Consider the following 24,962-nt stretch of genomic DNA (forward strand, 5'->3'; position numbering starts at 1 on the left):
CACTTAATAGTATATGGTATGGCATTATCCTGAAACAGCTTAGGGATTTGTTCCCGACGGCTGCAGACAGGCTCAGCTCATGCTAGAGCTCCATCTCACATAAAAACCATGCACCCAGCCTCCAGGATTGGTGAGGCCTGTCTATAGGAGTGGCTCACAGGTTTACATGTGTCCAGATATAGGTTTAGACATAGGTATACTATATCTAAGCAAGGGGTGTGTACACCACCTTACCCCAGCTGAGTGATCAGCCAGTTGTGTCAATTTAAGAACCAGTCAGGGGTGGCAAAAGATATGCTGCAGCCCCTGGTAGGCCTTAGTGGCTCCTGTGCCCTGTGCACCTATAGTGCATTCTACAGGGGCTGACAAGGAGTCCATTTCCAATTGGTATGTACCTAGGGTACATGGAATCCATTTTACAGAGAGAGCAGATGGCCTGGGGCCCTGATTAGCAGGGAACCAGGTCAACTAAGTCAAAAAACCAGCTAAACACAGGCAAAAAATCTGGGGTAACCATAGTCAGGTAGCCACCTTCCTACATAACCCCCCCCCAAACGAAAGGAGATAAGGCTATCCTTGGCCAGGTAAGCCTATATTGCCTGAGTGGCCATATAAGGAAGTACCTGCACTAGCATGGGTACCCCCTGTCTCATGGTCCACTAAGCAGTCCCTCACCCTTTGGGTATTAGAGGGTCTCCACCATAGGGAATCACTACCTTGGGTGTGTTTATGCAAAGTTAAAGGCTGGTTTGGATATGGAGTATTGAAGTGAGGCTCTACTAATTTAGGGCTTAGCTTCCTCCAATTATCTTCCACCATGTGTGCCTTTCTTTCTTTAACTGAGTTGCACTGTGCTCTCAGGGTCAACCTCTGGCTACCTAAAGCTGGAGGCTGGGTCCCTCTGTTTGGCTTGCTGGAGGGACAGTTCAGGTTTGGGCCCTTTGGGTCCCAGGTTTGGCTGTGCCCAACAGAATCCATCTGGGGGAGGTCCCTAACTGTTTTTAAGGGGGCTCCCTCAGGAGTTTTTAAAGTTTTCACCTTACTAGGGCTACTAGTTTTGGTGCACCTAATCTTTTGATGGGGGTGCTTTATTTGACAGGGGGCCCTCTGGGTCTCACTGTCCTTCTTGTCCTCTGCAGCCCTGGGCTGGCTAAGGCAAGGGAGAGAGGGGCAGGTTACCTGCTCCAGACTGGGTCCCACCTGAGAAGGGTCCACTGACATCAGAGGTTCTGTCAGGCTAGGCCCAACCACCTCTGGGGCAGTTCCTTCATCAGGGGTAAGATCAGTTCCCTGAGGAGGCTGATCCTGTCCTAAAGTCTGGTGAGGGGGAGATTTCTCTTCCTCCTCCATGCTCTCAGTTTGTGTGGAGTTATCCATCATTTCAGGTTTCACAACACACGTGTCAGTTTGAGTTTGGGCTGTGGCCATTACAGCCCCACCAACCTTTTCAGGAGGAGACTCAGTTTGGGTTTCTGCTGTTATCATAACAGCTTTGCTATTCTGTTCAGGAAGAGCTTTTGCTAAAGATGGGGCAGGGAGTATCTCCGCCCTACCAACCTTTTCAGGAAGGACATCTTGAATTGGGGCTGTAGCCATTACAGCCCCACTAACCTTTCCATTGGAATTTACCATTCTAGAATGGATTTCCTGTTCAACCCCAGCCCAGGCTGAGATTTCTAAATCATTACCCAGTAGACAGTCTACAGGCAAGTTTGGGGACACTGCCACTCTCTTTGGGCCAGTGACACCTCCCCAGCTGAGACTTACTACTGCCATGGGATGATTTGTTTGGATGCCATCAATGTTTATTACCTGGTATGTGGCACCAGGTAAAAGTTGCTTAGAGGGGACTATGCCATCAGCCACCATGGTGATGCTAGCCCCTGTGTCTCTAAAAGCTTCAACTCTTAAACCATTGATGATGGGTTCTTGTCTATACTTGCTCAAAGTATTTGGGCAAACAGAGAAGTTGGCAAACCCCATGCCAGCCTCATAAACAAGATCATTGGGTGATGGGGACCTGGATAGGCCAGGGTCCACCTGATTTCCAAAAGTAAACCCACCCAGATTCCTGGGTGTGCTTCCACTTCCTGGGGGATTACTGCTGACAGTAACAGGAGGTGTTGAAGCTGGCTTTGGAGGTATATTTTCTTTATTGTTATTCTTGGGACAACAGCTGTCTGTTTTGTAATGCCCCACCTGTTTACAGGGATAACAATAGGGTTTTTTCTCAGTTGAAGAAGTGTCTTGGGACCCACCCCCATCCTTGGAGTTTTGGGGCCCTGGGGAAGTCTTTTCTTTACTTTTATCCCCACCCTTATCTTGAGGCTTGGTAGACTCCTTCTTCTGGTTACTGTCCTGATTCTTAGGCCTAATCCTGGTTCTGACCCATTTGTCTGCCTTCTTTCCCAATTCTTGGGGAGAGGTCAGATCAGAGTCTACCAGGTGCTGGTGTAAGAGCTGGTTCTGACAATTACTTAGGATCTGCTCCCTCATAATCAAATTATACAATCCTGTAAAGTCATGTACTTTGCTGCCATGTAGCCAACCCTCCAGAGCCTTAGTAGCACAATCTACAAAATCAGTCCAGTCCTGAGTCTGTGTCTTCTGGGTGTCTCTGAACTTGAACCTGTACTGTTCAGTGGTTAAGCCAAACCCATCTATCAGAACACTCTTCAGGACTTTGTAATTGTTTGCATCCTCATGTCTAACAGTGAGGAGCTTGTCTCTCCCTTTCTCTGAAAAGGAGTACCATAAGATTGCTGCCCACTGTTCCTCAGGAACCTGCTGTACCATGCAGGCTCTCTCAAGAGCAGTCATCCATTTGTGGATGTCATCCCCTTCCTTGTAGGGGGGCACAATCTTTGTCAGGTTTCTACTATCATAGGACCTGGGTTTCTCTTTAGGAATATTGCTGCCACCAGTGGCACCTAAGCCACACAATTTTTGCTCTCTTGCCAAGGCAAGTCTAGCTTGAGCCAAGGCTACCTCCTCCCTCTCTATCTGGAGTTTGACAGCCCTCATTCTGGCCCTATGTTCTAGCTTTTGAGAAGCACCCATGCTTCTCTGTGATTCTCTGGAGGCACTAGAAATATGAGAGTCCCCTGAGGGAGATCTCACTCTTCTGCTGCCTGGGAGAATAACATGTTGGGTTCTGGGGAGGTGCTGGCCCTCTCCATTCCCCAGTAGGTCCAAGTTGGCCTGGCTAAGCCTACCAACTGGAACCTGGCTACCCTGATCCTGTACTTCTAAGTCCTCAACTTCTGAGTCCTCATCCAAGTCATCATCATCCTCCTCTTCAGGGGGATCAACTGCAGGGGGGTTCCCTCCAGTTCCTGTATCTAGGGAAGCTGCTTTTGCCCTCTCTAAGTCATCCTGTTCTAGGAGTCCTATCAGGATTAGGCAGGTGGGGCTTCTGCCCCTTTTTAACCCTCTTGCTTTGCACAAGACAATCAAGTCTCTGCGGGTTAGTTTGTCATATCCAGAAGTTGCCTGGGTAGGGTCAACTGTCACAGGACTAGACCCTGAGGCCTTTCCTGTGTCGGACATGGTTACTAGTGAGGTGTAAGTGGTGCACTTACCTACACTAAGTGTTTTCCTACTGGACCTTGCTAGTGAGTTGTAGTCAGGGGTGTGCTACTCCCTTCAACCTACAACTACTAAGTTCAGTAGAACTTAATATGCTAAGCTTTTGATTTTATATGTACCTAGAGGTACTTGATGTGATCTTTCAATTTGATATAAAGATTGCAATGGTAAAACAACAGCAAGCTCAAATCCGCACCGCTGCTCACCAATGTGAGAAGTTGGCCTGGTAGGGGATGTTTCCAATTCTGGAACCACCTACTACCTGACCAAACAATCCCCTTATGGTGTCTGGTTGTAAGTCAACCTTATTAGACAAGCTATCCTAGTGGTAGCATGGACTAAGCAGCCTAAAGGCTTAACTTAAGAGGTCGTGTTAAGCGAGCTGTTTTACCACATACAATCCTGTAATACCAAATGAAAGGACACCACACAAGTATATATTATAAAAATATATGTGTTTATTACTAAAAACAATCCCCAGTATTCTTTATGAATAAAGGGGCACAAGCGTTAAATCAAAAGCACTGTTTAAACATACAAAGTTGCACAATTATGGATGAGGGCAGGGGGCCACTCAAACCATATACTAAACAAGTGGTATAAGAGAGGCCACTCGAACAGTGGTTAGGCCTAGGGCCTAGGGAATCGCTGGGAGCAGTCAGGACAAGCAATGCTGAAGTCGGGAATGGCCCTCGGGATTCGGGAGATGTGCGGAAAGCGCACGCATGCACCAATGTTAACCAATGGTGCGTAAAAGTCAAATAGTTAAAGTTTAAGGACACTTCCGCTGAACCTAGAGGAACAAAACTTAACACACAGACCCTAGAGGTGTGCACCAGTGTGGGAACACCGGCGGAGCAAAGTTACCTCACCCACAGGAAGTGGGTGCACAGGGTCGAAGTGGCGTCGGGTTTTGACACGCAGGCTCTTGGTGCTTGAAGCTGAAAGGGCTGCAGGCAGGGTGAAGACGAAGTGTCCGGTGGAGTCCAAGGGTGGACTCAAGTTGTAGAGTACCTGAAAGCAGAGGGGACAGAGTCTGGGTCACTCAGCAGTGACCAGGGTGGAACCAGGACGGAACCAGGCAATGTCGGGCGCAATCAGGTGGTCGTCGAGGCGCTTCTCTTCGCTGTCACGTGGGCTCTGGGGCATCTGCGACGTCCAGGAGCAGGTCACGATCTGTCCCACGCAGGCTCTCACCGTCGGTGCAGTCGGCTTCCGGTTTGGAGCAAACAAGCCTTGGTAAGAGCAATCCACGCGGGATTGGAAGATGGCGTCTCACTCGGACCAGGAAGGTCAGAGTCGGGGCTCCCTTTCAGGGGAGCTGGTGTGGATCTGGAGCAACCAGAATCACGAGTCTTCTTTTGTAGTTCGTCGGCACAGGGACCACAAGCCAGCTGGCAAGTGACCGGGCCAACGCGTTGAGCCAAATCGTGCCAAAGGGCCCCACGCAGCACTCGTCGAGTGTGGAGGGCTGAACTTCGGCTCAGGAGTAGCTCAGGGTGGGGGCTTCTCAAACCCCGGTGTACAGCTTCGAGGGTCACTCGTGGGCTGCACGGTCAGCGTCTCGTGGTCACTTCAAGATGGCGTGCCCCACGCTTCCGGTCGCCTCCACGGGTCTCAGCTTTGCAGGGACTGTGGATCGGGCTGTTAGAAGCTGGGCAGGCTTGATCTCGTCGATCTCAGTCGCTCGAGTTCCGGCGGGAACTGCAACTAAGTAGACGTCGAGGGCTGGATGGTGCCTGCTGCTGCAGGGTGGTCACTCCTTGACCACAAGGGAGATTCTTCGGGCTTCCACGTTGAGATGGAGGGCGAAGGGTCCAGAATATCGTTTCAAATGTTTCTTCCAGGAAATCTGATGTGCATTGGCACTGCTCCCACTCTTATTCGAATCTGGTGGGCGTGATTACCTGCTAGGTCCCCTCCTATGGGTGGGACCCAGGAAGTGGGTGGATACACCCCCTTCCTTTGATCCAGGCCGCCCTGGCACGAGGGCTGGAGTGCCCCAGAACCGGTTTGGCCGGATTATGCAAGGGGCAGCCTTGTGCGCCCCAGGCAGTGTCTGGTTTCTTTCAAACCTCCCTGCTACAATACACTATCTCCTGTCTGAAGGGCGGTGACACCCTCCTGTGACAGGAAACCCTTTGTCCAGGACCCCCTTGACTGGGTTTCGGTCAGCTCCAGGGGTCCAGACATTTGTCTGTGGCAGAGGCATCCATTTTGTGGATCTTAAGGCCTTTGGAGAAATCAACCGCATTAAAGTGAAGTAACATGTCTTACCCCTCTAGAGGGGTGGAATGCCATCCCCGTCGCCAGAACTGGCGAGGGGATGGTATTCCAAAGCGTATGACACCTTACACGACATGTTTTGATAAAGCCAAACCAGAGTTGCTAAATAACCGCGAGGATTATAAGGCACTTAATAGTATATGGTATGGCATTATCCTGAAACAGCTTAGGGATTTGTTCCCGACGGCTGCAGACAGGCTCAGCTCATGCTAGAGCTCCATCTCACATAAAAACCATGCACCCAGCCTCCAGGATTGGTGAGGCCTGTCTATAGGAGTGGCTCACAGGTTTACATGTGTCCAGATATAGGTTTAGACATAGGTATACTATATCTAAGCAAGGGGTGTGTACACCACCTTACCCCAGCTGAGTGATCAGCCAGTTGTGTCAATTTAAGAACCAGTCAGGGGTGGCAAAAGATATGCTGCAGCCCCTGGTAGGCCTTAGTGGCTCCTGTGCCCTGTGCACCTATAGTGCATTCTACAGGGGCTGACAAGGAGTCCATTTCCAATTGGTATGTACCTAGGGTACATGGAATCCATTTTACAGAGAGAGCAGATGGCCTGGGGCCCTGATTAGCAGGGAACCAGGTCAACTAAGTCAAAAAACCAGCTAAACACAGGCAAAAAATCTGGGGTAACCATAGTCAGGTAGCCACCTTCCTACAGTTGTCCAGTAGCGTTCGGATGTCATCTGTCGCTGCAATGAGGGCGGTTTCGGTGCTGTGTTTGGCTCGAAAGCCGGACTGTGAAGAGTCGAGGGAGTTGTTGGATTCAAGGAAGGTGGCGAGCTGGCTGTTGACGGCTTTCTCAATGACTTTGGCAGGGAATGGGAGGAGGGAAATGGGGCGGTAGTTCTTAAGTTCAGAGGGGTCAGCTGTGGGTTTCTTCAGGAGGGCACTGAGTTCGGCGTGTTTCCAGCTTTCTGGGAAGGTAGCGGAGTTGAAGGAGCAGTTGATGACATCACGGAGATGGGGTGCGATGATGGAGTCTGCTTTGTTGAAGATGTGGTGGGGACAGGGGTCGGTTGGCGAACCTGAATGGATGGAGTTCATTAGTCGGATGGTGTCTTCAGTGGTGATTGGGTTCCAGGTGCTAAGGTTGTTAGAGAGCGATTCGAGTTTGGAAGTGGGTGGAGTGGGCTGATCTTTCGAAATGTTCTTAAAGCTATTATGTATGTCGGCGATTTTGTTGTAGAAGAAAGAGGATAACGAGTCGCAGAGGTCTTGGGAGGGAGTAATGTCGTTTGAGGCTGCGGTGGGGTTGGTAAATTCTTTGACGATGTTGAATAGTTCCTTGCTGTTGTGGGCGTTGTTGTAGAGTCGATCCTTGAATGCTGATTTCTTGGTGGATCGGATCAATTGGTGGTGTTTGCGGGTGGCTGCCTTGAAGGTGGTCATGTTGTCAGCGGTTGGGTTTTTTCTTCATGTTTTTTCGAGAGTAAGGCATAATTTCTTGGAATTCTTAAGGTCATCGTTGAACCAGGGGGCCTTTTTGCTACCTTGTTTGATCTGGTGGTTTTTTAGGGGTGCTAATTCGTCAACGCTGTGAGTGATCCATTGTTTGAGTTTGGTGGCAGCTTCGTTTGGGTCCGATGAGAGGGCTGGAGGGTATTGGTTGAGCGATGTGAGGAGTTGGTCTGTGGTGATTTTGTTCCAGTTTCTTCGAGGAATAGGTTGTGGGGGGTTGTGAGTCGTGGTAGTTTTGTAGCTGAAGTGGACACAGCTGTGGTCCGTCCAATGGAGAGCTGTGGTATGATTGAAGGAGATGAGTTTGCTGGAGGTGAAGATAGGGTCGAGCGTGTGTCCGGCTAAGTGGGTGGGGGTGTCAACAAGTTGTTGGAGTCCAAGATTGGCCAGGTTGTCCAGAAGTGTGGTGGTGTTGCAGTCGTTTTTCTTTTCTAGGTGGAAGTTGAAATCTCCCAGTAGAATGTAGTTCTCGGAGGAGAGTGCATGTGGGCTGATGAAGTCAGTGATGTCTTCGCTGAATTGTTTACGGGTTCCTGGTGGTCTGTAGATGAGGGTGCCTCTAAGTGTGGTCCTGGGTTCGGTGTGGATCTGGAAGTGGAGGTGTTCAGCGGTTGCAAGGTAATCGTCGAAGCTGGTCGTGATTCTGATGGTGTTCTTATGGACGATGGCGATGCCGCCTCCTGTTTGGTTGGTACGGTCTTTTCGGATGATCTTGTTGGCGTCCGGGATGGCTAAGGCGATGTCGGGTGCTGATGATGCGTTCATCCAGGTTTCTGTAAGGAAGGCGATGTCCGGTGACTCAGTGTCGAGTAGGTCCCAGAGTTCTGTTGCGTGTTTGTGGATCGAGCGGGTGTTTAGCAGGATGCATTTCAGGTGGTTAGAGTCGGAGCTGTGTTTGGAGGTCGTGGATTTGGTGTGGGTCTTGATGCAGGCGAACTTGCAGGAGTGGCAGGCGAAGGGACCGTGGGTATTTCCTGGGGCAGCCTCGTAGCATTGTGGAGTGCGTCCGGGGTTAATGGCTAAGAGGGTGGCGGCGTCATACGTTATGCGGGAGGAGTGAGGTTTGCGGGGGGTAGGCGGGCTGGCACTGGGCGCGGTCCAGGCGCGGACGGGCGTAGACGGGCATGAGGCGCGACCGCTGCGCGTTACCGCTGCGCGAAAATGCATCTGTCATATGCGGATAGAAGAGGGGGAGGGGCGAGGGATGGTCAGCTGGGAGGCGGGAGCTGGGCGGAGATCTGGGCAGGGAAGGCACAGAAAGCAACAACAACAAGCTCAAAATGGCCTCAGCCGAAATCGAAACCGGATTGGGGCACAGAGATAAATAACGCGAAACTGATGGCAGTGGCACCGGTAAAATCAGGCAGTGATTACTTAGACAGGCAGCGCAGCAATTTTAAAATATAAATTACAGCGTAGTTAGGCAAACAGAGCGCTACGATTATGCAATGCTCAACAATGTCCCAGCCTCTCAGGCAATCTAGCGCTACTGGGTACTTGCGATCTCGAGGCAGGCAATGGCAGGCAAAAGAGAGAAGTGAAGAGGCAGTAAGCCGTTCAGGTGGCAGGCAGAGCGGGGAGCTGCGTCTGGAGCGACCGTGTCTGTGAAGAACAGGACGGTCACAGCGCTGCAGTGGGGGAGCCGGGCTTACGGTGTCAGTGGGAGGGATGGTCAGCTGGGAGGCGGGAGCTGGGCGGAGATCTGGGCAGGGAAGGCACAGAAAGCAACAACAACAAGCTCAAAATGGCCTCAGCCGAAAAGGAAACCGGATTGGGGCACAGCATCTCTTGCTCCTTTCATCAAGCGCTCACATGAAATTCTGTGCGCCTGGCTCCACCCAGGGTACCGACAACAGCTAAAATTGTAGCTTTTACCAATTCACAGTGACAATTTCCTGGACCAAACGGAGTTAATTCGCTGTAAACCTTTGTAGACTGCAAAGGGAAGTAGGTCAGTAGCAGAGCTCATGTTTTCCATAGGTGATAGCTATCGGAGGGGGGACGGAGGGCGTGACATTGGTGTAATTTGATTTTGAGAATGTATGCAAAATTATGCTTAATTATGTGAAATGCAAGCCCATCATTTAGTACCATATTTGAGAGTGGCGTGCGTCCTCTAGTAAGAGGCAGAAACATGTTGGCATGAACTTTATTCATATATAGTGATTCTTATAGGTCATTACACCAAGTTATGCCTCATGTATTTACCTGTTGGTAATTTGTTATCTAACCTAGGAAGGATACTACCAGAACAAAGGACACTTTAGTGGTTTATCCTAAGGCTTTTTAACTAACATACTGTACCCTAGCATTGTCCAGAGAAGAAAAGAAATGTCTAAGGACAACCTCAAGTCAGGCCCTGTCTGAGGTTGAGCCCACCCTGGTAGTACCAGCTTACTAGGGTGGGACGAGGTGACAAATGATGAAGCATGTCACATTATGTGAGTGAGCCATCCTTGTCGAATTCTTTGAATTGCTTAGAGATTGGGTGTACGGTAGGGACCACTCCAGGTCCCTCATAGCGACTCGCTAAATGGCCAAGCAAGCAGTTAGAAGAGCCCAGAGTTCATCACTCCAATCTGTGTGTGTTTACATTAATAAGGGCAGGCGTAAGCCCTATAACGCCCTACAAACTCTCCCTTGATGTGATATAGTTCTCTCAATTTTTGACATGAGGATTAATTTCGCTCTAAAAAAAATGGCTAAAAACACAAGCGCAACGAACAACAGCTGCTTGTGTTCTGGTTGTGCACATTGTTCCCAAGCACTTACACTATATTGTTAGTGTAATTAAGCAACTGGTGTCTGTCTACCCTAGAGGTTGACCCTGCAGTTCTACACAGAATGGCACTGGTGGGTGGGCTAACCTATGCACTGATGCACACTCAAGTGGCTCCTTCAGCAGTAGGTAGTCCATACGTTAGCTTTAAAAGTGGTTGCCTTAGTGTGGGGTCCTGCTTAAGCCACATCACAAGTCGAAGGACAGGACTTGTTGCAAATGATTTTTTATAATTTATGGATTCTGCCTAACAGTCAGTTTGTGTCTAGTCGGATTTTTGTCTTAGTTTGTGTTTATCCTGACTTCAGTTTCTCCCGATTTTCATAGGCAATTAGATGTAGCAAAGGGATTTGACCAGAATCTCACAATTGTTGGTTTGTTGAAAAACCTTACTTTTACACTATGGAAATAGTTATCACCATATTTCAAATAGTCATTCAGTCTTGATTTCTCAAGGGCAGTTTTTGTTCCTAGGTAGGATACCCAAGGATACCCAAGTGTAACTGCAAGAAGAACTTCCTCTCTGCAGCATAATAATGAAAACCCAAGGGCAGCAAAAAGGGCTCGCATTCCCTTTGGTTCAGCTAAGTTTAGTCCCTACCTCAGTTCTTGACGTCATATTTCAGTAGGTTAAAAATTGCAATATTAATGTCACGCCACTGTTTACTGGGTTTCTTATTACAGCCATGAACTGGAAATCAAATTATCTTTTTCTAGCGCTTGTTAAAAAAACCAAAACCTCAGTGTAACTGATAAGTAAAATGCTTTGAAACGCACTTACTGAGGCACACACAACTGATTTCAGGAGGTAGAGACATGTCAATGGTGAATAGCACGAAAGGGATGTACGATATTACAACGCGATCAAAATGATCGCGGTACATCACAACGCATCTTTTACAACGCAAGTCGTTACCACGACTTGCGCTGTAGGGTGCTGGACTTAGGAATAGTAAGATTTACTATTCCAACTCCAGCCTACGTACAGTAGGGAAGGTGTTGGAATAGTAAATCTACTATTCCTTAGTCTCCAGCGCAAGTCATGGTAACGACTCGCGTTGTAAAAGACGCATCGGAATGGCACCGCGGTGTTTTGACCGCGGTGTAAAGGTTGTAGACCTTGTCAACAGGGCACTGTGTCTTAACTTTTGATCCTTATCAGAGCGTAGCTGAATTTTGGTTAGGTTTACTCTTTGCCAATATCACATACATACATATATTCATACATACATACATACCTCTACACGGCCTCCCACAATGGTCGTCCTTCAAACCACTGTCTTTTGCAGATCTTGCAGACATCTTCAGCTACCTCAAATCCACCTGCCATAGAGATGATGTCTTGTCCTGATTTTCCTTCAAAGCTTTCTCCGGAGAAGCTCTCTCATCCCTACTCACCTCAGTAAGTGCCTCCCTCACTGACATCTTTTCAGAAGCTCTTAAGATGTAGTAGATCCTTCCATTTCGGAGAAATACACACTGGAACCTAAACAACTGCCAGCCCATAACTACCCTCTGAAGAAAGCTGGATTACAAACCGTAGACAATGTCCTCCTGACCGCAGACAAAGTTACCCTGCCACTTGATTTTGCTGGAGCTCACAGGAGCCTTTTACAGCATTGATCATCCTACTGTCATCAACATCCTGAAGTCTCAAATGGGATTCACTGGCAATGTTCTCTGCTAGTTTTCCTCCTCCCTATCCAACCAATGCCACTTCGTTTACAAAGGCACATCCAGGTACCTGAAGATCCCTATGACCTATAGAGTCCCCCAGAGTTCAATCATGTCTACTATCATCTTTATGGAGCCTTATCGGACTCAACTTATTGATGACAGCATCAAAATTCACCAATATGCCGATTACACAAAATTGAACTTGAAAGTCACCTCAGCTCCAGACATCAACACCTCAGCCAATGTCTGCACCGCATACAGCCCTGAACTTCCAGCACACCACCTGAAACTCAAACCCACCAAAACGGAATTCCTACAATTTTCTAAGAACCACAGGCAATACCTAGTCAAAACATGACTAAACAGCATGAACATGGATGGATTTCATATTCAACGTTCAACCAAAGCTAAGTCACTCAGATACAATCTGGGCACGGAACTTAACTATGAGGAACACATGGGCAAATAAACAAAGATGGCCTGATGCCAGCTATATGTGCTTAAGAATGTGAAACTGTTCCTCCCAGAAAGTGAGTTCGGAATTGCATCTCACATCTAGATGGTGTTAATGCTCGCCTCCATGGCCAGCTAAGCTCCTGTGTTGTGTTTTAAACTAGTGGTTTTCCCTGCCCATGATTGCCTCCATTTAGAGTGTTGAATTGTGGGATTTGCAGTCCAACCTTAGTAGTTTGTCCCTCTCATTCCTTGGTGACAATTCTGTTCTCCCTCCAAATTTCTCCTTTGCTCTGTGCTAAGACCTGTATGTTAAAACAGTGCACTCCCAGCCACCATTTTGTGTTCACAAGCCAGTGAAACCCGCCCCCCATGTCCCATCCCCCCAGCAACAGGGATTTTCTACAACAGAGGGTGCTTCTGTGAGCTGTTTAAACTGTGTTTTACTAGGACCTGTGCACTTCGTTTTTTGGCCAGCAGGGGGAGTAAAGTTTTATTCAAACAGTATTGTTAGATTTCAAGTTAGTGAGGCCTTTACCTGCTGAAGTCCAAAGTGTGGATTGAGCCTGTCTGTCTCCTAGGAGATTATAAACAGGAGAAGCAGCTTCCAACTCCCTGGCCAGCGTCCCTTGTCTGATGTCGCTGTGACCCTTTATGGTCTGCTAGTGGTTGGTACATGTCTACACTGATTGGTGGTTGTATCTGGTGTTTCTATTGGATTAGGGTTAGTGTCCTCATTGGTAGGGTATTTGAGGGTTCTGATTGGTTTCTGGGTCTGTGATTCAATCATTGTAGAGTTGGGACTAGGGCTAGGTTTAGACCTTTAATTGGAAGTAGTGATTAGTGCTTCTGGTGTGCTTGGTTGCTGGACTAGGTGTGGGACTTAGAGTAGGGTTAGGTTTTCTATTGGAAGTATGGACTAGGGCTACCTGTAACATTGGTTGCATGGACTTGTTTTGGGACTACAGGTAGGGCTAGGGCCTTTATAGGACGTAGAGATCAGGGTTTTTGAACTGATTGGGTGTTTGGACTAGGGCTAAGATTGGTTGTGAGGTCCTGGTCTCTTATTGGTTCTAGATTTTAGGGCTATTGTTGTGATTGGATAGTGTTAGGGCTAGGGACCCCATTGGCACCTATTTACTAGGGCTATACAAGGCCAGGGTTAAGGCGTCTCAGCCCGGGCGTCGAGGTTAAGGGCAGAGAGCACAAGGGCAGTTCCCTGTTTGAGCCTTTGCAGTTCCCTGTTTGAGCCTGTTCGAGACTGGTCGGGACTAGGGCAGAAATACTGCCCTTTTTCTCATTTAGCAATACCCAATCCACTGAATCCTCCCCTCCTAACCTCCTTTTTACTCATCCAAAAGCCTCCTCCTATTGCTAAGACCTAAAAAAAAATAATAATAATCTTTCACTCTTTTATCCCTCCACTATCCTTTTCAATCGAAATTAACAGACTAACATGTTCACTTCTCAAATTCCATATTAAACTATACTAATATATTACCCAAATAACTGAATAACATATCCACTACTCAAATTACTTCATATTTTTTTTTTACTATACTAATTTTCAACAGTAATCCTTTATGGGTTCTGGAGTGGGTGCTACTCTCCAGAAAAGCGCTTCAACACCCAACAGGGGTAACAAGTGCTATATGAATGCAAATCTTTGTTCCCCTTTTATCTCTCCGCTATCCTCCTCACTCCAAGTAACTGACTAATATCCACCACTAAAATTACTTCATATTTCACCATATTAATTCACCACTAATCCTTTGTAGGCTTCCTGAATAGCGTGCGTCAACAAGCGCTATATAAATACAAGCCTTTGTCCTCCTCTATCCTTCTGCTATCATTCCAAATCCAAATAACTGACTAACCTATCCACCACTTGAAAGGTACTCGCATGTTTCACTATACTAATTCAACACTAATCCTCTATGGGTCCCGGAGTAGCGTGCTACTTGCCGAAAATAGCGCTTTGACGCCTCGTCAGGGGAAGTAAGCGCAGTATAAATGCAATTACAATACGATACAATACAATATTAAGGACTTCCTCCATGTCACAGTATGTCTCATCAAGGGCCTGAGGAAATATACAAAGATTAACCCCGTTCTGATGGAACTCCAGTGTCTACCATTGACAGGTGGCACCATCTTCAAAACTGCTGCATTATCTGCAATGCCTTCATGACTGGCACCCTGTGTGTCTAGCTAACAAGCACACCACATGCTGTGGCTCTCTGCACACCTGCAGCCAGGGCACAATCAGAAAGGAGACAAAAAAAGTGGAAAAAGAAAAGAACAGGGCACCACGCCATCTTTATTTGCGCATTCAGTGTCTGGAAAACATCACTGTATGCATTAGACCTGTCCCGACCCTTATCTAAACAGTCACCCTCCACTCTCAGAACCCAAGTTCTGCTCCAATTTCTGGCTGCCCATATTTTAGCCTTTGACCCTGAATAGCTCTCTGCTGCCTTTTGGCTAGGTTTGTGCTACACAAATACCACAAACATCAAAATCTGGAGTCATGTCTCGTCTTGCATTATAACCCTAGCGATGAGGATAGGATTCCAAAGTAATCTTGGAATGTAGAAATCATAGATGAGAACTGTGTGTAAAACTGTGTGATTTAAATTTTAAAAAAATGTGTGGACAACATGTACAATTTTGCACAAAAACGGAAACACTGTATTTTCCTATGCTTGGTACGACTGGACACAGACTAGGCCTCGACTCCATTGTGTTTCCAGTTGCAGCCATGTTTGTTTTAATTTCTTATTCTGTTCACCTCACATAACATAAATGTGCACTTGCAATGTTTGTATTGACATGCTTTTGTTAAAGAATCACTGCGGAAACCATTACAACATTCAAGGCTATGCCTGCCAATAGCTATTGTGTTACTACCCTTGTTTTGTAATACATTTGTACTACCACATCCAAAGACATGAGGTTAGAATAGGGCACATTAATATTCAGTTAGGGGCTAGAATCATGGGATTATGTGATGTTGTATAATCCTGAGCTGTGATTTGTCAATTAATTGATACATTTGCTCACCCTATGCTAACTGTGCGATTTCCATTGACTCCCACTGTAAAATAGCCAATAAAATGATGCATTTCTGGTGGTGAGTCTGTTTTCTGACTCCCTGACTTTAGATGCAGAACCCTAGTCGGTTTCTCTTATGATTTAGACTTAGAAGATTTTAACCTTGACTTCATGTCACGTTCTACTTGATTTGATTTAGCCTTATTCTGATTCCCTATATTGATTTACTAGAATTTCGATTATATTCTATATTTGCTTTCTGTGTTGCACCCCAAATATTATAATAAACCTTCACGAATTTAATTTTACTTCTAACTCCTGAAAATGTATTTCCTTGAAATGCTATTTTTTTTAATTGTGTTCTTGTGCTACCTAGGGACACATTTCCTCATGCATGCTTGAGGTTTAACACCATCTCCAATCCTGCACAAGCACTTTATCTGGCAGTATAGCGTTAACATACATAATGACGTAACAAGGCACTACTGACTGAACGTGACATCAGAAATAAAAGGTTGGGCATCATGTTGTGCGCCGGTGGTAATATTGTTGATGTTACTTTATGTCATCTTGTGCGGTTGAATGTGAGATTTGTGCTCACAAGCTTACATTTGTGTTTGTTTGTTGGACGGAGTTATGGTGGCATGTTGTTCCTGGGCTGTGATGTGGGTCTATTGTTCCTAGCTATGCGTTTTCCAGAGGCGCAGAGTACTATCTTAGGGCCCGATTACGAGTTTGGTGCAGCTGCACCGGCTCAACGCGGGCTCCTCTGCGTCAAACCTGCGCATGGACCGCCGGCCGTATTACAAGTTGTAAAAGTACAACTTCTAATATGGTTGGTGGTCCTTTGGCCTTTCCCAATGGCGGTGCCTTGAAGGCACTGTAATGGGAACGGCCAAAAATGTCCAGCACAGTATGGATGCTGATGTCCATGCCGTGCTGGAACTGGGTGGAATACAGACAAGGGGGGCACATGTTATGCCCCCCTGAATGTATCCCCATGGCGGGAGGCACATGGAGGCCCTGTACAGCCACCTTTGTTCCTGCACCGCCAGCATTTTGATGGCCGGCTTCACCACGAAAAAGTTGGCAGTCCAGGAACTTGCAATATGCTGAGAGGGACTGCACCAGTCCCTGCTCAGCATAATGCATCATGGCGCTCCTGTGCCACTGCCAGGGAATGACTGTTCCTTGGCACAGCCGGCAGTCCAGCAACCCTATGACTTTAACAGTCGTAATATGGCAGACGCTGGACCACTTGTGCGAGCCGTGCTGTTGCAAGTCTGCCAGACTTGTAATCGGGCCTTTAGTTTGGTGTCCTTATTGCGCACACACAGTTACTATTGTGCAGATGTCGGTGGAATAATAACACCCCATTACATGGTGTGTAGTCTACTTGTGTTACACACGTGTGGAGAACGAGAGTGCAGGTGATAAAAGTGAAATGTCTGGGGAGACAGGACCAACTTTCTTTATTTTATTTGGGAGTGAGGGTACTCTCGATTTCTGAAATGTTTGGAGAATACGAGTACTCCTATTTTTGTCAGTGCAGGGGAATAAAATTACTCATACTATTTTACAAACGTGAGTGAAATAACAGTACTCCATTTTTTCGGTATTGGCGGAACAAGGGTATCAATACATTTATGTACATGTCTGGGGAATAAACCCATATTTTGATTACATTTGTTAGGGGAACGAAAGTGCTCCTATTTTTTGCAATGTGAATGAATGAGAGTACCCGTGATTTATTTTATTTGTTATTTATTTGCGGGTTTATAACACGCTCGAATCGACTCCCGGAGGAGTATCTCTGCGCCCAAAAAAACACCAGAAGCACAGTCGGAAATAGTCAGTAAAGAAGTAGATTAATAGATTAGTTCTGAAACAAAAACGTTTTGAGTCGTTTCCTAAAGCTCAGATGTTCTGAGCATTGCCTGAGCGCCAGGGGGAGCTTGTTCCATAAAGTAGGCCCGACAACGGGCAAAGCCTTGCCAACCTGTCTGGCCTTCCTTACAGCTGGCACTCTCAGGAGAAGCTGGCTGCTGGACCTAAGAGACCGAACAGGGTTGTATGGTATACATTTACCTGTCCAGTATGATGGCCCTAATCCATTTAAACTCTTATGAATTAATCAGCAGGTTTTGAACTTTACCCTGTTTCGGACTGAGAGCCAGTGTTATTTATCCAGGAGGGGTTTTGACGGCGATCTTAAAGGGGCGTTTAACACCAGCCTAGCTGCCGTGTTTTGCACCACCTGGAGTTTAGCTAATACTCCATCATTGGCTGACAGCAGGAGCCCGTTACAATAGTCAAAACGACTAAGTATCAGGGCCTGCACCAAGGTTTTTCTGGTGAAATCAGGCAGCAGGGGAAAGACTTTCCGCAAAAGACCAATGACGTGAAAACAGGAGCCCATCACAAAATTGCCATGCTGCTTAAGGGTAAGCTCACGATCTAGGCGCACCCCTAGGTTTTTCATGACCTGCTTAGGTTCAGGCACTGGCCCAAGATCCTGCGGCCACCAATCCGGGGTCCACATGATCCTAGCCTCCCCAAAGAGCATGACCTCCGTCTTGCCTATGTTACATTGGAGGCAATTAGATGACATCCACTTGGCCACTGCCTTCATGCCCTCGGAAAAGGACGTCCTCACTTCGTCGGTGAGAGCTCTGAATGGGAACAAGAGCTGAGTATCATCCGCGTTAGATACCGGGATGAAACCGAACTCTCTCAAGATTCTAGCCAGGGGGGCCACGTAGATGTTGAAGAGAGTTGGGCTCAAACAAGAGCCCTGTGGCACCCCCTTGGTGATCTCAGTCTCTGCCGCTCGAAATGTACCCATGCTGACAGATTGGGTGCGATTAGATAAAAAAACTCCTTAACCAGGCCAATGCAGTATTCTCAAGGCCGATCTTAGCAAGCCGTCCAAGCAAGATGTTGTGGGATACCGTATCGAACGCCGCCGATAAGTCTAGCAGCACCAGGACAACAGAATGACCCCTGTCCTGGTACATATGAAGGTCATCTGTCACTGACAGTAATGCAGACTCAGTGCTATGTTTTAGCCTAAAGCCAAATTGAGAGTGATCTAGACTGCCGGCCTGTTCGATAAAGTTCGATAAGTGCCTATTCACATGATTATATGGCGTAAAGTGCTTCGACAGTGATTCCAGGGTAGTAAGCGTTACATAAATGCAATTTTAATACAATTCAATTATTGTGTGAATGTTAGAGTAAAAGGAGTACTGGTGTGTATGCAAATGTTTGGGGAATCAGAGCACCTGTTGGGCAATGAGAACTCTGCGGCTGCCCGTGGCCCACGCAGGGGGCCTCCCTAAAAGGGCAGCACGTTTAGTGCCATTTGGGCACTAACCAACCCCCCTGTAATGCCGGGACTCAGAGAGAAGTCCAACCTCCTTGCCTGTGGTGCGCTAGGCTCCTCACTTCTGGCGCGCCGAGGAATGGGGGGGTATATATGCTTATCCGGACGTCCTTTGTTGCGCCAGACACTCCGTCTCCCACCCTACCGCTTACCTGGCGTGGGGGATGGCAGGCAAAGTACATAGAATGTTGTAATGTTTTCTTTTGTGTTGCAGGAGGAGTTACAGGGTGATCTGGAAGCAAATGGGTCCAGGAGGGTACCTCTGCAGGGCACAATAGGGGTGCCAGAGCCAAATCCCAGGAGCCTAAGGGCAGGTTCCTGGAAAACCGCGTTTGCTTCCCGTTAGTCCTTTGGACGGTTGTGGGCCTGAACAACCGGGGGCTTGCCTTGCTACACTCTGCCCTGAAAGGGGCGTGAGTAATAAGGGACCAGTGTGTGACATGATCCGGAAAGAGGATCACCCATAAGGGACAGCACTGATTGGGTTCTCCACAGTGCTACGTGGCTCATCAGGCGGATAGGACAGCATAGGCTGGTTTCAGCTGCCTACCCTTAGATCGCATGTAAGATAACCCACCATATTGCATACTTTTGTATGGAATAAACCTGCAGCTATATTTTTACCCAAACAAAAGTTGTGTTGTGTATTTATTTACTTAGCATGCATGCACTGTGGTTGTGTGGGTGGGGTGCTTTTTCAATATTGGGACCAAGGAAGGTGTCGATGGAATAATAATACCGCATTACATGGTATGTAGTCTACTTGTGTTGATTATACTTGATGCAATGGACATTCTATTGATGCCCTGCAAGCTCACTACGCGTGAGGCCCCCTCACCTTTACAAATCGCCGAAAATGCCGCCAGGCCCAGGTAGCCAGCCAACTGCTCCCGCTGCGCCTTTCCGGCCACTCTGAGAGGCGAGAGGACAAAGAGGGCTACTCCCTTGATTCCCGCTATTTATCACCCACGGGGTGGGACCGCCAATGCACCTCCCTCAGGCGACCCTCCCCTTGCCCACTTTCAGGGAAACAAAACCGTTCCCTCGGCACTGAATTCCACTAAAGGCACCCCTCCCCTAGACGCGGGGGTGCCTCTCCTCTCACAAACAGCTACTATTGTGCAGGTGTCGGTGAAATAATAATACCCCATTACATGGTGTGTAGTCTACTTGTGTTACACACGTGTGGAGAACAAGAATGCAGGTGATAATAGTTAAATGTCTGGGGGAGACAGGACCAACTTTTTTTATTTTATTTGTGAGTGAGGGTACTCTCGATTTCTGAAATGTTTGGAGGATACGAGTACTCAGTGCAGGGGAATAAAATTAATCATACTATTTTACAAACGTGAGTGAAATGACAGTACTCCATTTTTTCGGTATTGGCGGAACGAGGGTATCAATACATTTATGTACATGTCTGGGGAATAAACCCATATTTTGATTACATTTGTTAGGGGAACGAAAGTGCTCTTATTTTTTGGAATGAGAGTACCTGTGATTATATGGTGTAAAGTGCTTCCACAGCGATTCCAGGGTAGAAAGCGTTACATAAATGCAATTTCAATACAATTCAATTATTGTGTGAATGTTAGAGTAAAAGGAGTACTGATGTGTATGCAAATGTTTGGGGAATCAGAGCACCTGTTGGGAAAGGAGAACTTTGCGGCAGCATGTGGCCCACGCAGGGGGCCAACCTAAAAGGGCAGCCCGTTTAGTGCTGTTTGGGCACTAACCCACCACCCTGTAATGCCAGGACTCAGGGAGAAGTCCTCCCTCCTTGCCCGTGGTGCGCTAGGCTCCTCGCTTCAGGCGCGCCGAGGAATGGGGGGTATATATGCTTACCCCGCCATCCGGACGTCCTCTGTTGTGTCAGATACGCCGTCTCCCACCCTACCGCTTACCTGGAGTGGGGGATGGCAGGCAAGGTACATAGAATGTTGTAATGTTTTCTTTTGTGTTGCAGGCGGAGTTACAGGGTGATCTGGAAGCAAATGGGTACAGAAAGGTACCTCTGCAGGGCACAATATGGATGCCAGAGCCAAATCCCAGGAGCCTCCGGGCAGGTTCCTGGAAAACCGCGTTGGCTTCCCGTTAGTCCTTTGGACGGTTGTGGGCCTGAACAACCAGGGGCTTGCCTTGCTACACTTTGCCCTGAAAGGGGCGTCAGTAATAAGGGACCAATGTGTGACATGATTCGGAAAGAGGATCACCCCATAAGGGGCAGCACTGATTGGGTTCTCCACAGTGCTACGTGGCTCATTAGGCGGACTGCGGACAGGACAGCATAGGCTGGTTTCAGCTGCCTGCCCTTAGATCGCCCGTAAGATAACCCACCATATTGCATACTTTTGTATGGAATAAACCTGCAGCTATATTTTTTCCCAAACAAAAGTTGTGTTGTGTATTTATTTACTTAGCATGCATGCACTGTGGTTGTGTGGGTGTTTTTTTTTTCCAATATTGGGACCAAGTATGATGTGCATATGTTCGGGGAGCAGAATACAGGAGTGTTGGATGTGTAAGAAAATTGAAGTCTCGAGATTGTGCAGACAAGTTCTTGCCCGGTGCAACGTCCTGCTGTTCTACTTACATCACATATGCTTCTTTCCTGTGGAGGTGGGTGCGAGTAACGGATCACAGAAGTGTCTTACCTGATCTGGGGAGTTCTGTCTCCAGACTGCAAAGGAAGGTGCACTGAAACAGCTAACGTCAACACGCCCTTGGCCCCTCCCACTCCAGACCACTGCTGACCCAGTGTCCCACACTGCCCACTTACCCTGATCTGCGGGGGAGGAAAGGCCTGGTGCTTGCTGTAGTCCAGCCCAACCCCGGTGCTGGTCAGGTGCCAGTCCTGCCTCCTCTGGACGGCCATGGTCATCCTTCCAGCGCGAGAAGAGTTGGGAGCACAACAGAGGGGAATAGCTCCTAACGTCCGGCGGCAGCTGGCAGAGGCGCTGGGTGGCCTACACAGCTACTGAAGGCTTCGGATATCCTGAATGGGTTAACACCAGGTCGAGAGAGTTCCCAGGTCTGAATATTACTGAAGTGGCTTTTGAATGCCTAATTTGTCTCTGCGAGGCTTTCTGACCCCTGAATTTCCTTGCAGGACCTTGTGTTGAACCCTTCTGCCCCTGCGCTAGCTGGCGGAGACCCAGTCTGTGCCGCAGGAGCTGGCGGAGGCCCTGTCTATCCCGAGTGGTTATCCCTGGAGGTGATGGGTCATTAGATGTGCTGTTACCAGCTCGCGGGGCGTGCGATGCCTCTACAGTAACCGGAGGGGAAGCCTGCAGGAGGTGGTGGGGGTTAGGCCCCTGAAAGGGCTGGTGGAGCCCCGTACACCCCTGCTGAAGCTGGCGGCGTGGCAGTGCCCTCTGTGCCCATGCGGGAGATGAATGGCACCAGGTGTTGCTGCTGGAGCTGACTGGCTCCTGGTGTGCCTACAGAAACTGGAGGGCCACGGGGTGTCACTCACAGTGGGTCCGATGCGTTCTTGGCCGTCCCTGGGTGGCTTGGCTGTCCCTGCAGGATTTGGTACAATCTCTGTCCGCTCAGGAATCGGTAGAGTTCTGACAATCCCTGCACGGGTCGGTAGAGTCGCTAGCGGTTCCTTCAGGGGGCCAGTACTGGCTCTGGTTGTTCCTGCAGGGGTCGATACACTCTCTAGCGGTCCCTGCAGGGGTCAGTACAGGCTCTGGTTGTTCCTGCAGGGGTCGGTACAGGCTCTAATTGTTCCTGCAGGGGTCGGTACAGGCTCTGGTTGTTCCTGCAGGGGTCGGTACAGGCTCTGGTTGTCCCTGCAGGGTCTGGTTGTTCCTGCAGGGGTCGGTACAGACTCTGGTTGTTCCCGCAGGGTCTGGTTGTTCCTGCAGGGGTCGGTACAGGCTCTGGTTGTTCCTGCAGGGGTCGGTACAGGCTCTGGTTGTTCCTGCAGGGGCAGATACAGACTCTGGTTGTCCTGCAGGGGTCCGTACAGTCGCTAGCGGTCCCTGCAGGGGTCGGTACAGTCTGTGGTCGTTCCTGCAGGGGGCGGTACAGATTCTGGTTGTTCCTGCAGGGATGGATCGTCGGTCTCTGCCTGCACCTGCAGGAGCCGGCGCTGTTCCTCGGAGGGGATAGCCGAGCTCCTGCCTGTGTGTTCTAGTGCAGTTCCTCGTGTCCCTGCCTGGCTGGCTGTCGCAGCGCAGAGACTCTAGAATGTTTGTTTACATGTTGCCATGGCAATGGAGCCCTCCCCCAGGGAGGTGTGAAGATGTCTTCGCAGGAAAGACTGGAGCTTGTCCCTCACAGTCAGGAGAAACGAAAGCAGTTTCCTGCACCTGCAGGGCTAGCTAAGGAAGGGATTTATGTCAGAAGGAGCTCAGAGCCCACATTCGCAGTTTATGCTACAGTTAAAACAATATATATATTCGTTTTATATAGAATCTCGCTGGGGTAACCAGATTAAACAAGCATTTGCAATGCAATAGGTCTCGCATTTGCGAGAGTTTGAGCTATTGGCATTGTAAATGACAATGCCTTTTATTTATCTGTTTTGATAATTAACACATAGATAAAAGGCGTTGTCATTTACAAAGCCAATAGCGCAAACTCCTGCGAATGCTTTCACACTAGCAGATTTCAGGAGATGAACGTAAATGTACATCTGGATGTGAATTTGGCGCAAACAGCATTGGTGTCCTTGCACAAAGAGGGAGATAGCAGATTTCGGTTACAACTGCATATAATACGATAATACACAGCTTTGCTCGATTATTTAGGCTTCGAGTGTAATGCTTAAGGGGATCATCCCTACAAACTGTGGAGAGCAAATAAAGTGCAAGAAAACGAGGCTTTTCATACTTTTCTGATGAATGACTACTAGTTTATAATGTTTCTCATATTGAATCAACATCCGTTATCGAATATTTGAAACAAATCCACACGTGCAAAATGCACGAACACTAACTTCGCAGATGTGTTGCTGTCAACTGACCATGTGATACTTCCAGTCCGTGTATGATTTTCTTGAGCCAACACCGCTTTGCATTTTGGAACTTGTGGTTTTCTTTTAACCGGAAATAGTATTGACTTCTAAATACCAGCATGAGAAATGCTGTTTGCTCAAAAAGCAGGTGAAGGTGCTACGCAAGACTTCGAGTCACTTGGGAACTGAAGTAAAGAATAAACTAAATTTAATGTTAAACCAAACACCAGTATGCGTTGTGACAACTCATGGTAACTGACCCCACAAAACGTAGGCGTGCATGCATGTCCTTTTCAGACAGAATGAATGCTACACATGTTGAAGGACTCCACGGTGTGAGGAGAGGTGTGCAGGCATGTAGAGAACCACGCTGCATGCCTTCAGCGGCTCAGAACACCCTTAAGGGGGGAGCAAGTATGAACAAGTGAAGTATGGACACAACTGTCCAAACATCGCAATTCATTATTAAAGAAGGGGGCTCGCCCACCGCCCACTTATGATAGGTTATACATTTGTATTGGGTGCACTCATAATATGAGCGGCCTCAAACACATTTTTTAAATAAAAAAGAGTCTCCTTCTAGAGTAAACATACAAATCTAAAAAATAAAATAAACGGTCCAACAATTTACACATTGACTTATTAAATATTGAGAGAAACTGTGAGGCATATTACCAAGCAATAGCGATAATTATCGCTATTGCTTGGTTAGAGACAATAATTTAATGCTGAGCTGCGGCGATTTGTATCGCAGATAAACCTTGGTATTACCAAGGTTTATCGCAAATGCGATAAAAAACGGCCGCAATGCATGAATATCGCTGAAAAGTCAGCGATATTCATGCATTACCGAGCTAATGCTCTTAGCCATGTTATCCACCTCCCATTGGATAACATGGCTAAGAACTGCTCAGGGCAGGTGTTAGCTTTTGGAGATATTCACGCTTAGCGCGAATATCTCCAAAAGTTGGTAATAGGAGATAGCGATGTTAGCGACTGTTTCCAGTCACTAACATCTTGGCACGCCCACTTTGCATGTCATTAGTGATAAATATCACTGACATGCAAAGTGGGGCCCAAGATGGTCGCTATCTCCTACTAGCTGTCGCTAACTGGTGTTAGCGACAGCTAGGTAATAGGGAGATAATTTTATCTCCGCTTTCTTGGCCTTTAAAGCCAAAAAAGCGGAGATAAACCCCCTTGATAATATGCTGTAAATTAGAAATGCTTTGTCTTGATGCTCTACAGAAATCTGTAAAAACGTGTTCAGTTTCCAATCGCAGGCAGCAGACATCAGTTCACTGCA

General features: G+C 47.8%; 1 protein-coding gene across 1 annotated transcript in view; it reads right to left on the reverse strand.

Annotated features, from left to right (window-relative positions):
• The window catches only part of SAXO3 (stabilizer of axonemal microtubules 3), a 191,264-nt gene extending 168,404 nt beyond the window's left edge, over nucleotides 1-22,860 (reverse strand). Inside the window, exon 1 of the mRNA XM_078650983.1 lies at nucleotides 21,470-22,860. Coding sequence (XP_078507109.1) covers nucleotides 21,470-21,571 — 102 coding nt within the window. The 5' untranslated portion in view covers nucleotides 21,572-22,860. The remainder of the gene's footprint in view (nucleotides 1-21,469) is intronic.
• Nucleotides 22,861-24,962: the final 2,102 nt, after the last annotated feature.

The sequence above is a fragment of the Lissotriton helveticus genome, chromosome 7, assembly GCF_964261635.1.
Source record: "Lissotriton helveticus chromosome 7, aLisHel1.1, whole genome shotgun sequence".
In the NCBI taxonomy this organism is placed as follows: Eukaryota; Metazoa; Chordata; class Amphibia; order Caudata; family Salamandridae; genus Lissotriton; species Lissotriton helveticus.